Source organism: Balaenoptera ricei, chromosome 17 (assembly GCF_028023285.1).
Source record: "Balaenoptera ricei isolate mBalRic1 chromosome 17, mBalRic1.hap2, whole genome shotgun sequence".
Lineage (NCBI taxonomy): Eukaryota > Metazoa > Chordata > Mammalia > Artiodactyla > Balaenopteridae > Balaenoptera > Balaenoptera ricei.
The window spans coordinates 45944573-45960595 of record NC_082655.1 but is presented as its reverse complement, the minus strand read 5'-3'; the positions used below and the strand labels follow the sequence as shown (position 1 = coordinate 45960595).

General features: G+C 35.3%; 1 protein-coding gene across 1 annotated transcript in view; it reads right to left on the bottom strand.

Moving 5' to 3' along the window:
* Window positions 1-2659: 2659 nt before the first annotated feature.
* The window catches only part of PIP4P2 (phosphatidylinositol-4,5-bisphosphate 4-phosphatase 2), an 86853-nt gene continuing 73489 nt past the window's right edge, over window positions 2660-16023 (bottom strand). Inside the window, exons 6-7 of the mRNA XM_059901797.1 lie at window positions 3483-3573; window positions 2660-2803 (exon numbers count right to left, since the gene is read on the bottom strand). Coding sequence (XP_059757780.1) covers window positions 2660-2803; window positions 3483-3573 — 235 coding nt within the window. The remainder of the gene's footprint in view (window positions 2804-3482; window positions 3574-16023) is intronic.

The following is a 16023-nucleotide window of genomic DNA, read 5'->3' as shown; positions in this document are numbered from 1 at the left end:
TTGTATCCTGCAACTTACTGAATTCATTTATTCTAGTAGTTTATTGGTGGTGTCTTTAAGATTTTTTATATATATAGTATCATGTCACTGGCAAACTGACTACTGTAGCCAGGACTTCCAATACTATGTTGAAAAGAAGTGTGAGAGTGGACATCCTTGTCCTTTTCCTGATCTTTGAGGAAATGCTTTCAGCTTTTTGCTGCTGTGTATGATGTTGCTGTAGGTTTGTCATATATGGCTTTTATTATGTTGAGATATGTTCCCTCTATACTCACTTTGTTGAGAGTTTTTATCATAAATGGATGTTGAATTTCTTTCTTATTAATATCTGCTTTGGGGTTCTACTTGGAAAGTTTTTCATTAGCATAAGATTATATAAACATTTAGCTATACATTCTGGAACGAATGTAAAATCCAGACCAAAGCGCATTTAAGAATTTAACATACCAATTCATTCAATCATTTATTCATTCATGCAACAAGTATCTATTGAACACATACGCACTAGGCATTCTTCTAAATGCTGGAAATAAAGCAGCAAATAAGACCAAGGTTCCTGCTTTCATGGAGTTATATTGCAAAAGGAATATGATCATGTAGCATATAATTTAATGTGGGATTTCAAGTTAATGGGGAAATAATGGATTACTCAATATACAATGCTGCTACAACTAATCAACCATTAAGAAAATAAACAAGGGCTTCCTTGGTGGTGCAGTGGTTGAGAATCTGCCTGCCAATGCAGGGGATACGGGTTCGAGCCCTGGTCTGGGAAGATCCCACATGCCGCGGAGCAACTGGGCCTGTGAGCCACAACTACTGAGCCTGCGCGTCTGGAGCCTGTGCTCCGCAACAAGAGAGGCCGCGATAGTGAGAGGCCCGTGCACCGCGATGAAGAGTGGCCCCCGCTTGCCACAACTAGAGAAAGCCCTCGCACAGAAACAAAGATCCAACACAGCCATAAATAAATAAATAAATAAAATTTTTAAAAAAAAGAAAATAAACAAATTAGATTCTCATTTCATACATCAAGTGTATTACAAATGGATTAAAAATCTTTATTTTTAAAATAGAAGCATGAAAATACTGGAAAAAACATAAGTGAATATTATATAAAGGAACATTATATGCATTCTTGAACATGAAAACTTTAGAGTAAGATCTCAAGGCAATTTTAGAAAGACCTCTTATTTTTTAAAAATGGAATAGAACAAGGTAATTTTTGAACAATAATCTTTATTAGTATATTTTTAAAGATACATATAATCCTGAGCAACTGCATTTATACATTTATCATTTACTCTTTGAAATTTATGTGTAGTTTGTTCCAAACTCTCTGATGAGTACATTTTTATACTAATTAGGAACATAAATAATTAAAAATATTATTCTTATCCATGGAATAGCCAATTAATTTACTCAGAGCATCTCATTATCTAATTCTACTACTTCAAAAGCTTTAGAATATTACCTCTCAGTTAAGCAATTTCTTTTTCAAAACTGCAAAGATGGGCAGTGCAAGAGCTGATTCCTTAAATCCTAGTGAATTCTTAGAAAACTATGTTGCTTTTTGTCTTTGATCTGTATTTTGAATAAATTTGGTAATTATTTAACCAGCTATATTTGAGAAGAATGGTAAAAGTAACTGCATCTCATCACAATATTTTAGCCAGTGTAAAATGTTACAGGCTCCCTGCACATATAAGTATTCCATAATTATCCCAATAAGAAAAATTTACCATGATCTAATGAAAAGGAGGACAACCTAATATAGATACATCTTTGTAAATGGTTAAATATTATGAAATATGTTATGTGAAATACCTCCTTCAGGCTCCATAAAGGAATACATAGAGATGATTAACATTAAATTTCAAAACTCTAGGCCAGAACTTTTATAATTAGTAAATTAAAAAATGACAAAAATAAAAGACAAAAAGATCCTGTGACAAAGGCAAAGATCCTGTGATCTTTGAGAAAAAAGCATTTACCCAACATATCTCCAGCTGTGGACAAATAAATATTTTTATTCTTGTATTTTAAATTACTACCAAAATATTATATCTTTCTACAAACAACATAAAACAAGAATACAGTATCTAGAAATGGTCTTTATCTGACAAGAATGTCAAGTCTTTGAAGGTACACTAAATTTTATTTTTTCCTGAATAAGGTCACTATGATCTTAGTTAAAGTTACAGTAAGCAGTTTAAGCAAAATGCATATTGCTTAGATTTTAAAGCAAGCAATTGTGTTACTGTTCAATTAAAATATAAGTATAAATGTGAAGCTATTATACCAACATTTATAAACACTTCTTGGAAATATAGATCAGCAAGTAATGGAATAACTGATTTAAAAATAATGAAAGGTTGATGTTATATGTAAAGTTTGGGAACAAATCAAAAATATATTTAAGAGATGTAAAAGAACATGAAGACCAAGATTTATTATTTGGAACTTGAAAACTTAGCAGCAAAACAACCTATTTGCATGTAATGTAGTACAATGAGCATTTGTTCATAAAAGACTCCCAAAGTCTTAAAACTTCATACATAAACCAGAATGAAATCCATTAGGTAAATGATTTAAAGATGCCAGAGTAGTTTATTGAGAACTGCTAGATACTCTCACCTGCATTATCAAATCATAAACAAGCTTATGCAAAACTGTGTTCTGGATAACTCACTCTTATAGCTCCCCAATAACAAGCTCGGATAAGGCAGATCAAACCTAAGAGATAAGCAACTGCCCAAGAAACATAGGTTGCATGAAATCGCCTTGCAAAACCTTGGGTGCCAACCTAAAATAAAAAGCAATATAAAAATAAAAGGTTAGAAACTGAGAACTTGTATTGGCTTACATGCAATTTTTATGAAATATATTCCTGAGATGACAAAACCCCGACAAATTATGAGTTGCTGCATTTGTTGGCAACCACTAACAGAGTAAAATTTAATAAAATGACATTGTTAGTTACATTAACTATAAACCTTATGAAGTAAACAAAAATTCCATTAAAATTTCTTATTTATAAAAGGAATTTAATCTATATAACCCCAATGCCATCCCCATATTGATAATAAATCTCTGTTTGACTTGAATAAAAAGAAGAATGGTTTTTCAGACCTTCATAGCTGAATGAGTATTGCTTCAGCTTTGGCCATGACAAAATTGGTTCTGGCACTAAATAAAAACAAATGGGCTTTTGTTAAATGGAGGGTAAAATTCCCAATGTCAAGGACCTTCAGAGGGATCCCAAGACATGATTTCACCTGCATGGGCAAGCTCCAGGCCCATGGATTGGCTTCAGATTGCTCATAGTTTTTCAGAAGCTTCTGGGCCTGGTATGCGAGGGAGGCAGGTTCTTCAGGGATCAATGAAGGCTGTTCCAGACCTCACCATTTACTACTGAAAAAAGTTATTACTACTGAATAAAGTTAAAAAGAAAGAATTCTAACAGTGAGTAGAGTAATACTCACAGTTAATCCAACTCCAATGAAAATACATATCATTCCAATGGTAATATATGCACAGCAACGTCTTCGAGGAAGTGCACTACCCACAGAGGAACTGCAAATTCATGAGAACAAAAAAGAATATTAAGTATTTACATGAAGATTCTCCATTTCATCTTTGTGAATACTTATCTACGGCTTTAATAACACATATATTTCCATTTATTTATTCAACTTGAGAAACAAAAACGTACATAATAATATTTTTAATGAGTGATCTAAATCATACCTGGTGAATTTGTATATGAATTATTGTGGCTTTAAACAAAATTCAAGTCTTGGTCATTGACAAAGTCCAAAAAAACCCACTATGATCAATAATGATCATCCAAGATAAAAATTTATTTCCAAAACAATCTATTCCAGAATGGAAAAATCAGTGCTATCTTACAAATAGAAATTGATTTTTTTTTTTTTTTACATTTATAACCATTGCTATATGTTTAGTGTAGAAAATTTGGAAAATAAGAATAAAGAATAGAAAGGAAAAGGAAAATTACCTGTAATTCCACTACCATAAATACCGCTATTTTTCTCCAGGCATTTTTTACAACTTACCAATTTAGCATAAACATTTTCTTACATCATTAACTATTCTCAAACTGGAATTCTGATAGATGAATATAACATAACTTAACAAATTCCCTAGTACTGGACACCTTTTCCTTCTTGGAAATAATGCCAGCTAAGCAACATCTAAAAGTATTGTGCTTATTTCTTTTAATGAAAGTATAGTTGATTTACAATGTGTTAATTTCTGCTGTACAGCAAAGTGATTCAGTTATACATATATATACATTCTTTTTTATATTCTTTTCCATTATGGTTTAACACAGGATATTTAATATAGGTCCCTGTGCTACACAGTAGGACCTTGTTGTTTATCCATTCTATATATAACAGTTTGCTTCTGATAACCCCAAACTCCCAATCTATCCCTCCCCCCCACCAACTACCTTGGCAATCACAAGTGTGTTTCTGTTTCATAGATAGGTTCATTTGTGTCATATTTTAGATTCCACACATAAGTAATATCATATGGTATTTGTCTTTCTCTTTCTGACTTACTTCACTTAGTATGATAATCACTAGTTGCATCCATGTTGCTGCAAATGGCATTATTTCATTCTTTTTAATGGCTGAGTAGTATTCCATTGTATATATGTACCACATCTTCTTTATTCATTCATCTGTTGATAGACATTTAGGTTGTTTCCATGTCTTGGCTATTGTGAATAGAGCTATGAACACAGGAGTGCATGTATCTTTTTGAATTATAGTTTTGTCTGTACATATGCCCAGGAGTGGGATTGCTGGATCATACAGCAATTCTATTTTTAGTTTTTTGAGAACCTCCATACTGTTTTCCACAATGGCTGCACCAACTTACATTCTCACCAACAGTGTAGGAGACTTCCCTTTTCTCCATACCCTCTCCAGCATTTATTTGTAGACTTTTTAATGATGGCCATTCTGACAGGCATGAGGTGGTACCTCATTGTAGTTTTGATTTGCGTTTCTCTAATAATTAGTGACATTGAGCATCTTTTCATGTGCCTGTTGTCTATTTGTATGTCTTCTTTGGAAAAATGTCTATTTAGGTCTTCTGCCCATTTTTCAATTTGAGTTGTTTGTGTTTTTGTTGTTGAGTTGTATGAGCTGTTCATATATTTTGGAAATTAAGCCCTTATCAGTCACATCATTTGCAAATATTTTCTCCCAGTCTGTAAGGTTTCATTTCCTTTATGGTTTCCTTTGCTGTACAAAAGCTTGTAGGGTTGATTAGTCCCAATTGTGTATTTTTGCTTTTATTTCTATTGCCTTGGGAAACTGACCTAAGAAAATATTGGTACAATTTATGTCAGAGAATGTTTTGCCCCTGTTCTATTCTAGGAGTTTTACAGTGTCATATCTTATGTTTAAGTCTTTAAGCCATTTTGAGTTTATTTTTGTGAATGGTGTGAGAGTGTGTTCTAACTTCACTGATTTACATGCAGCTGTCCAAATTTCCCAACACCCCTTGCTAAAGATACTGTCTTTTTACCTATTAGTATATTCTTGCCTCCTTTGTCAAAGATTAATTGACCATAGGTGTGTGGGTTTATTTCTGGGCTCTCTATTCTGTTCCATTGATCCATATGTCTGTTTTTGTGCCAGTATCATGCTGTTTTGATCACTGTAGCTTTGTAGTATTGCCTGAAGTCTGAGATGGTTGTGCCGCCAGCTTTGTTCTTTTTCTGCAGGATTGCTTTGGCAATTCTGGGTCTTTTATGGTTCCATATGAATTTTAGGATTATTTGTTCTAGTTCTGTGAAGAAGGTCATGGGTAATTTGATAGGGATCACATTAAATCTGTAGATTGCTTTGGGTAGTATGGCCATTTTAACAATATTAATTCTTCCCATTGTGCTTATTTTTCATTGTTTTCTTACGATAAATTTTTAGAATCAGAATTACAAAATTAAAGAGATTAAACTTTTAAAAATCTTTTAATACATACTGCAAGAAGCCTATGGGAAATTCATAAAATATATTTCTCAATTGAAATTCCAAATCCAATAGTTTTCAATTCTCTATACTTCTAATTTTTTAAATTTTCAAAATGATAAAAGTATAGCAAAAATCAAAAAGCCAATTAGCACTTCCTTCTCTTCCTAAACAAACATATATTAACACATATCATATATCACACATTGTGTTAGTGGATGATATAATTATCTGATTTGTTTGTGTATGGCCAGTGTCCACATTATGCCTACCACATGGTAAATTACTCATGGAATGTCTATTGAATAAATGAAACACAGAAATGCATCATTTACTAGGCATAATTTAGAAGTGTGCTATTCCAAAAGGTTAATTTTGCATAATAGAAAAATAGCTTCAAGTCCCAAATCTTTTTTAAAATTGATGACTATTATTGCAAATATGTATCATAAAAATTCCTGAATACTTGAACAAAAACAGAAACATGTGGATGACCTGGGGGGTCATCATTAATTGCAGTAGTGTACAGCCTGCTATCTGGAGTTGTTAGGGCATCTGTGATTCATTGCCTTTATGTTACATTTAGCCTTAGGTTGCTTTTAGTTTTAATAACTATGTCTGCATTTGGTGATTTTTCCTGCCTTATATCTCACAGCTGGCCACCATTTCTCATTTACCTATGTATCTGCCTCTGGCAGTCTAATCTACCATGGATTAGAAGGCAACTAAATTTGCTAGAATATACTCAATAAGTCAAAATGTTCTAAGTGAATATCAGAGCAGTTTTGTTGTGAGCCAAAGGAACACACTTTAGTATATTAATTTCAGTGCATGAATTCTACTTAGAAAACCCATGCTCATTTTTCATCACTCAACTTAAATAGTCACTACCTCTGGAAAATCTTCCCAGGAAAGAAATAACCTACTGCTACTCTACAACCCAAGTGTCATCTTATCATAGGGAGAAGGCAATGACAAAACACCTATCACATGCATAATAAAATCTCTTATACATTTAATACAAATATGGTATCTGTATGCAATATATAGTATTGTTTTGCAAGTGTTAAAACTTTACACGTACATGTGTTAAACTGTATGCTTCTGTGACTTGCTTTTTTTTTCCCTCAATACTCTACATGAGACTCTTCCATAGTCATACGTGGAAACTTACTTCATTCATTTGCACAACTATCTTCCATTATATGGAATAACACACCTTACTCATTCTCCCTGTTGATGGGCAGTCAGGGTTTTGTTTTGTTTTGTTTTAAATGTTTTTGCTATTATAACAAGGCTACTTTGAATTTGCTTTTACATGTTTCCTTATGTACATATGCAGGAATTTCTCAAACATATACCTAGGAATAGAATTGCTGGGTAGTACTGTAGACATGTTTTTAATTTTAACAAATGCCAAATTTATATCCCCACCAACATTATTTGAGAGCTTCCACTGCTCCACCTACATCCTCATTAACCCTTCAACACTTGGTATTGTTCTCATGTTTGACAATTTCACGAGTGTGAATGGTATTTCATTGTGATTTTATTATGTATATCCATAATTTGCAGTGACGTTAGACATCTTTTCAAATGCAGGTTGACTACTGGTTTTCTTTTTCTATTAATTGCTTGTTCATACCTATTGTCTCTGTCTTGGGCTGTCTTTAACTTACTGATTCATAGATGACATTTATATAATCTGCATACTATTCCATGCAGCTGTATATACTGCACATATCTTCTTATAGTCTGTTTTTATAAATTCAACTTTAATAACATATTTTGATCATGAGTATTTACTAATGATACCAATGTAACACAAAGTATTTCTAATATAGTCAAAACTATCAATCTTTTCCTCTAAGGTTAGTACTTTTTTATGCCTTGTCTAGGAAATTCTTTCCTACTTCTGTCATAAAAATATTTTTCTATCTTTTCTTCTAAAAATATTACAGTTTTGCTTTTTGTATTGCCGACTACAAATTGGCACTTGTCATCTACCTCTACAAGGATTAAATCATGAGCCACTGCAGCTGCTGACCTTCAACATCCCCTGAAAGGAGTTCAGGGTGGAGTTCAGGAATGAGGCACTTTGTCCTCTGGGAAAAACTGGCAGAACAGGTCTTCAGATAGTTAGATATTTTCAGATTTTATGACCCCAATTCTTCTATCTCCTTGTATCTAGAAAAGCACTAAAATCCTTCATGGTGATGTCTGCTCCTTGTGACTAGTGGTAATCTTCATGAGACTAGCAGCAACCTACTGCAAAAAATATGTGCTTGCCTGCGTGTACTCCCCCATTGCCAAAATCACATTATACTGACCTTCCACCCTCCCTCTTTGGAGCAGTTTCTCAGGGCTATCTGAAATGCAGTCTCCCGGGCTATAGTCCTCATTATGCCCCCAATAAAAACTCACAACTCTCAGATTGTGCATTTTTTTTCAGTCAATAGTATTTATGTCGATCTACAAGAGCAGATTCCTTATAATTATCTATTTTTATTTTACATATTTCAAAGTTAGATTATTTTTTGCACTCAAGTTCAAACTTTATATTTCTGATGAAGTGACCATAATGACAATAATTCTTTTTACATCTGTTCTATGACTGCCATTGACTCAATATGGTAACAAGTCTTCTGCTACAGTTGCCTTTTCCAAGTAATTGGAGGAAGAGAGAGAAAAGGAGGCCAAACAGTTTTTGTCTTTAAGGAGAGTATCAGGAAGATGTATTCATCACTTTGTTCATATTCCATTGGCCCTAACATAAATACATGGTCACAACTATCTGCAAGAGAGGTTAGGAAATGCAGTCTCCAGCTGGGTGTCCATTAAGACTGACAGTTCTACTGCAAGGAAAAAGAGAACAGCAGTCTTTGCTATTTTAACTAATATTACTATTGCTATTTTATTTTTGGTTAGTGTTTGCCTGGTATATCTTTCCTTTTGGTTAGTGTTTCATGGTTTCACCTTTTACTTTCATTCTATGTTCTCATATTTCATGTGTTTCTTCTTCAAATTGCATACAGATGTACTTAAATCTAGTCTGATAATTTCTCGCAAGTTTTATTGACAAGTTTAGTCTAATTATATATATTCTGACAACTAATATATATTGATTATCCCTTCTATGTTATTTTGGTTTTCTATTGTTTCTCTATCTGCTTTTCTACCCCCTTTTCTGGACTTCTTTTGGATTGACTATGATTCTGTTATTTCATTTTCTACCTACTATTTAGAAAGTTTTACAATTTATTTTTATTTATTTAGCACTTGCACTTAAATTTTTAATATGCATACCTTTTAAAAACTAAAATCATTTGGTAAATCTATCTTCCCAATAAATGCAAAGATCTTAGAAAGCTTTAACTCTAAACATTCCACTCCCATCTTACATGTTCTTGTTCTTCAATAGTTCAGTTCAATTCTTTTATTTATCTATCTATCTATCTATCTATTTATTTATTTATTTAATTTTGGCTGTGTTGTGTCTTTGTTGCTGCGTGTGGGCTTTCTCTAGTTGAGGCAAGCGGGAGCTACTCTTTGTTGCAGTGTACGGACTTCTCATTGCAGTGGCTTCTCTTGTTGTGGAGCACAGGCTCTAGGGGGCGCATGCAGGCTTCGGCAGTTGTGGCATGTGGGCTCAGCAGTTGTGTCTCACAGGTTTAGTTGCTCCACATGTGGGACCTTCCTGGACCAGGGCTTGAACCCGTGTCCCCTGCATTGGCAGGTGGATTCTTAACCACTGCGTCACAAGGGAAGTCCCAATATTTCAATTCAATTCTATTTTTGTTTCTCCCAATTTGTTAGCATTAATACTATTACTGTTATGTTTTTGGTATTTTATATAGTTAGTGTTCCTGATGAATGTTTAGAATTTCTTGGTTTATACTTTCTTATTCTTGCAGAGCAGAAATTTCTTCAGGGATATTTTCCCTAAATTCATCTTTTATCAGTTTTTTAGTGAGAGTATCAGAATGGTAACCAGTCTGTTTTGGTTGTTACTGCTGGTTAGTTGGTTCTGCATTTGCAAATATCTTTATTTTACCTTCATTAGTCTGTGATGGTTTAGACGATTTTACAGTTAATTTCTCTTAGAACTTTGAAGTATTTTTAAACTTTTTGGCTTCCATTGTTGCAGTTGAGACATTTGCTGCTATCTTTTTCACACTAAAAATCTGACTTTTAATATGTTCTATTTATTTTAGGTTGTCTGTAATCTCACTATAACATATTTGTTTATTCTGCTTGGATTCCATTGTTCCTTTTGAATCTACAGGTTCATATCTTTCATAGATCTGAAAATCCTTAGGGATTATCTCTTCAAAATGCCTCTATCCCATTCTCTAGTTTTTCCTTCTAGATCAGAAATATATCAGATGCTCTTATATTTATTTCTTTTAATATTATTTTCATCTTTGCCTCTCTGATGGATTTAGGTAATTTACTTTATCTTCCAATCCACAACTTTAGTTGTCAACTTAATCTGATCTGCTGTTTAACTTGTTCCACTGTATTTTCATTTCTGTAATTTTTAATTTCCAGAAGTTTTATTGTATCTTTCAAAACCTGCCTGCTTATTGTTTGGGTTAATTAATTTTATATTTTTAAATAATTGTAGACTCAAAATCAGTTATAAGAAATAATACAGAGCACTCTCATTCATCCTCTACCCAATTTCCCCCAGTGGTAACATCTTGCAAACTACAGTACAATATTATAACCAGCGTATTGACATTAATACAATCCACTGATATTCATAATTCCTGTTTTACTTATATTCATTTGTGTGTATGTGTATATTTAATTCTGTACAATTTATCCCATGTGGAGGTTCATGTACCCACCACCACAGTTAAGATACAGAAGAGTTCCATCACTGCAAGGATCCTTTTATAACGACACTCACCTCCCTCTTGCCTACCCACCCCCTGTACTCACCACACCATCATGCAACTGTTCTCCATTCCTAAAATTCTGTCATTTCAAAACTGTTATATAAAAGGAATCATGCTGTAGGCCACCTTGTGTGACTGGTTTTCACTCAGCATAAATTCCCAAAGATTCACCTAAACGGTTGCATAGATGAACAATAGTTCATTCCTTTGACTGTTGAATAGTATGTCAAGGTCTGGGTAAATCAGTTTGTTTAACAATTCAGCCATGGAAGGACATCTAGGTTGTCTCCAGTTTCAGGCTATTAAGAATAAAGTTTCTATGAACATTCATGTACAGGTTTTTGTATGTGCCCAGGTCATTTCTTATAGACTCTTATCTGTCTTCTCTTAATTCTATTTAAAAAAAAAAAAACATTTTAGACATGGTTATAACATATTCTATACCTAACATTATAATATCTGAAGTTCCTAGAAGTCTAATTATGCTGTTTGCTATCAATGTCAATTCTGCTTATTGTATCTTGTTTCCTCATGTTGGTACTTTTGTTGAGAACTTATTTTGACAGACCTTAATATAAGAAATCCTAGCAGGCATGGTTTAGGAATGTCTTCATCCACAGAGAATTTTCATTTGCTTTTCCCAGGCTCCCTAGAATGATACCAATCTTAAACCACTTTAAAATGATTTCTGGCACTGGGTTTTCTTATACCATATAAACCTGGTAAAATATAAACCTGAAATTCACTGTTCTTATAAAAATTTCCATGTGTATTCTTCCTTTTCTGGTGGACATTTTCCTTGACCTACTCTATTCATGAAGAATAGTCCTTTATTGGGGGTGGGGAGGGATGGTATTCCAAATCTCCACCTTCTGCAAGACCAAGACCTTCTCTCTCATTCTTCATTTGAACAGTGAAACCCTAGTCTCTGGGTCCCTAGTATTGATAAATACCCTTAGGACAGCGCTGGTGGTCATTTGCTCTCCATTTTTGTTCCCTGGGGATTTTCTTAACTTTCATATGAGCTGAACAATGCATTTAAAAGGATATTTGTAATAGTTAACTAGTCTTTCATATTATTGGATGTGAAAGTCAAGGGCCTCTAATATACAAAAGTGTGGACACTGACTATCCAAGAGGAAAAGATCATGCAAGTTTTCTCAAACATCTGATTATTCACCCTTCAAATTATTTACCTCCCCCTTCATAACACTCCCCTGTGAAACACTAGCATTGTGAAGGACACCAGGAAAATAAAGATGGTGCCAAGCAGTGTTATTTAAGCACAATTTTCAGATAAGGTAGCCAGGGAAGGCTTTATTAGGTGAAGCTTAAGGACAGGGTAAGATGTGAATAGATGGGAGAGTAAGTCATCTTAGCTGCTAACAGTAGCATTGTTCAGCTAGAAAAAATAATACTTTTGTTCAAGGAACAAGCAGCAAAATAACCTTTCTTCCAGAGAAGGTTTCTGTAAGTGAGTAAAATTAAAGGGCTTTTCAGCTAATCTGTGAGGTTAAGTAGTTGTTTTCCAAGTAAACAGGAATGAGAAAGGGATGAGCCAGGTCACTCCAGGCCTAGCAGGAGATTAAGGGACAAAAGCAAGAAACTCTCTTGTATATTTATGGAAGTAGAAGAATTTGTTGAGGCTGGTGGTGTGTGTAGAGGTAGAAGAAAACATAATAAAGATACCACTAGAGAAGTTAGGCAAATATCTAAACTTGGAGGGTTGTATAAATCTTGATAAGAAGTTTCGAGTTTGATTTTGGATTTTAGGCAATGGGCCTGTAATAGTCTATATGATGCATTTATGTCAATAAGTAGAAAATATCTTTCCTTAGCATACTTCATATGGCACTAATAGAAAAACCTAAAATAGCAATGGCAACGGCACCTCCTTGGGTTGTGCAATATACAACCTGCACAGCTGTATGCTATGGCCATGAATTTGGGAGCTACTAAAAGGTTTGAAGCCAGAGAGTTTGAAATCATATTTTCACTTGGAGACCTTTACTCTAATAAACTGGAAGAGAACTATAAGGCTGAAGACCAAGAGATAAATTAGAAAGCTATTGCAGTAGTCCTGGTGAGAGATCCTGAATGCTTGAACTATATATAATAGAAATAGTAAGAATAGGAGAGCAGAATTGAAATGTCAAGAGACAGAATTGACAGGACCTGTTTCCATTTGGATATTGTGAATAAAGACACACTCAGATTTCTGGCTTGGTCAGCTGAGCAGATAGCAAAACATTCATTAATGTAAGTTATTCATCAAAACACAAGGACAATTAGTTTGCAGAGTGGGGTGGGCAAGTTGGATATATTCTGTTTGAGATGCCTATGGTACACCAGGTTGAAATAACTACAGGCAAATGGTGAATACAGATTGTATATTTACATCTGAAGGTCTGAAGAGAGGTCTGGGGTGATTTAATGGTATATTGGTTGTGATTTAGTGGCATGTAAATGATATAAAAACATATGAGAAAGCACAGATATATTGTGATTAGGTTCCAATCCTGGAGAATAGCAATATTTAATGACTTGGAAGAGAAAGTGGAGCCAAGAAAGGAGATAGCAAATGAATGTTCTGAGAAGTGGGAGAAAACCAGGAGAAAGTGACGTCTGAAACCAAAAGAAGAACAAATTTTAAGGAAAAAAAGCAGGGTAATCAACAGAACCAAATACTAAAGAGAAAACAAGAAAATGAAGATTGAACAGATCTATTAAAATTTGCAAGTGGGGAGATCAATCAAGATGGCAAAGTACTCAGACATGAAGCTCACCCTCTCTCACAAATACAACAAAAATACATCTACACATGAAACGATTCTCACAGAATATCTACTGAATGCTGGCAGAAAACCTCAAACTGCTGAAAGGGCAAGAAAATCTCCATGTAACCGGGTGGGAAAAAAGAAAACAGAAAAAAAAAAAAAAAAGAAGAAAGAAGAAAGTGAAAAAGGAATCAGGACCAGGCCTGTGCCCCTGGGAGGGAGCTGTGAAAGAGGAAAGATTCCTGCACCCTGGGAAGCCCTTTCAGCAGTGGGGAGATCAGCCGGGACTGAAGGGGAGCTTCAGAGCCTCCAAGGACAACACTAGTAGCCGGTTTGCAGCAGCCCAGCCTGGCACGCCCATCTTCTGGTTCTGGCAGGGACTGTGTGCTGGAACTCGTGCTTTGGAGATCAGAACCAGGGAGAAGACTGGGGTTGGCTGTGTAGAAACAGACTGGGGGGGCTGGAATCCAGTGTGACCACTGCTGGGGGTGTACGCCAAGGAAGCCTGGGCCACCTTAGAGGCCAGTCGCCATTGTTTGGGGACTGCACTAGGGAGGGACGGGACCTGGATTGTAGCTTTTTTCCCTGTGCACGTGCTCGCAGAGGCAGGATACTGCCTGCACAGGCTCCAGGGGTGGTCCTGAGCCTCCACTGCAGCCTGCCCAGACACCAGGAGTGGTCGCTGGGCCCCTGCCAACACCCTCCCGGACCCCAGGGGTGGTTACCACCCCCTGCTGACTCCCCTCTGGACCACAGGAATGGTCGTGGGCCCCTGCTGATGCCCTTCTGGACTCCAGGAGTGGTCATGTTCCCCCTACCAATGCCCTCCCAGACCCCAAGAGTAGTTGTGGGCTCCCACTACCACCCATCTGAACTCCAGGAGTGGTTGTAAGCCACCTCCATTCCCATCGCATGTCCCAGGGGGTGTGCCTGAGCCACCCCCTGCTGCCAAAAACCCCAAGACCAGAAACCAGCAACCTAAACCAGCACCCCCTGTCAAGGAAATAACAACCAGCACACACTGAAGAAAGAAGTAACAGGCATCCATATTAAAAACAGCCCTTGCACCAAACATACTAAACCCACACAAGCTACACAGGGACAACCCTACATATAAATAGCCCTCCAAGACCACAGTAGATAATTGTTTCTCCTAAATTCACAGAGTAAGAGAAATATAAGTAAAACAAAAAAGCAGAGGAACCACTCCCAGTTAAAAGACCAAGAGTATACCCCTGAAAGAACAAACAATGAAGCAGACCTCTTCAGTCTAATAGATACAAATTTCAAAGAGAAGATAATGAAAATACTGAAGGAATTAAGAATGGCTATCAACAGAAATGCAGAGTATTGTAAAAAGGAACTAGAAACTATAAAGAGGAACCAAGAAAAATTAGAAAACTCATTTGCAGAGACAAGAGCTGAGCTAAAGGTAATACATAACACAATAATGCAGAACGAATAAGTGACCCGGAAGATAGAATAATGGAAATCATGCAATCAGGACAGAAGACAGAAAGCCAAATGAAAAAAAAATGAAAGCAATGTAAGAGACCTATGGGATAATATAAAGCATGCCAACCTATGCATAATAAGGATTCCAGAAGGGGAAGAAAGAGAAAAGGGGATCAAAAATGTATTTGAAGAAATTATAGCTGAAAACTTCCCAAACTTAAAGAAGGAAACAGACATCCAGGTACAGGAAGCAGAGAGGGTCCCAAAAAAGATAAACCCAAACAGACCTACATCAAGACATAACAAAAATGGCAAAAGTTAAAGATAGAGGATTCTAAAGGCAGCAAGCGAAAAGCAAAGAGTTAATTACAAGGCAACCCAAAAAAGGCTGATTTCTCTACAGAAGTGATGCAGGCCAAAAGCAAGTGTCAAGATATACTCAAAGTCCTGAAAGGGAAAAATCTGCAAACTAGTATACTCTACCCAGCGAGATTATCATTTAGAATAGAAGATGAGACAAAGAATTTCTCAGGCAAGCAAAAGCTAAAAGAATACAGCAATACTAAATCTATCCTAAAGGAAATATTGAAAGGTCTTCTCTAAATAGAAAAGAAGTAAGAATCTATAGAAAAGAGAAAATCACAATTGGAAAATAAATTACTTAAATAAGCCAGTACACAGATTAAAAAAAAATCAAAAAATTTTTATGTGAAAGTTATGATAACCACAATGAACAGCAAAAGGATGAACATGACGATGTAAAAGAGGACATCAAAATCATAAAATGTGGGGGAGGATAGTAAGAAAATGTAGATTTTTTTCCCTAGAATGTGTTTGAGACAATATGACTACCAGTCTAAGGCAAGTAGATATAGGAAGGGG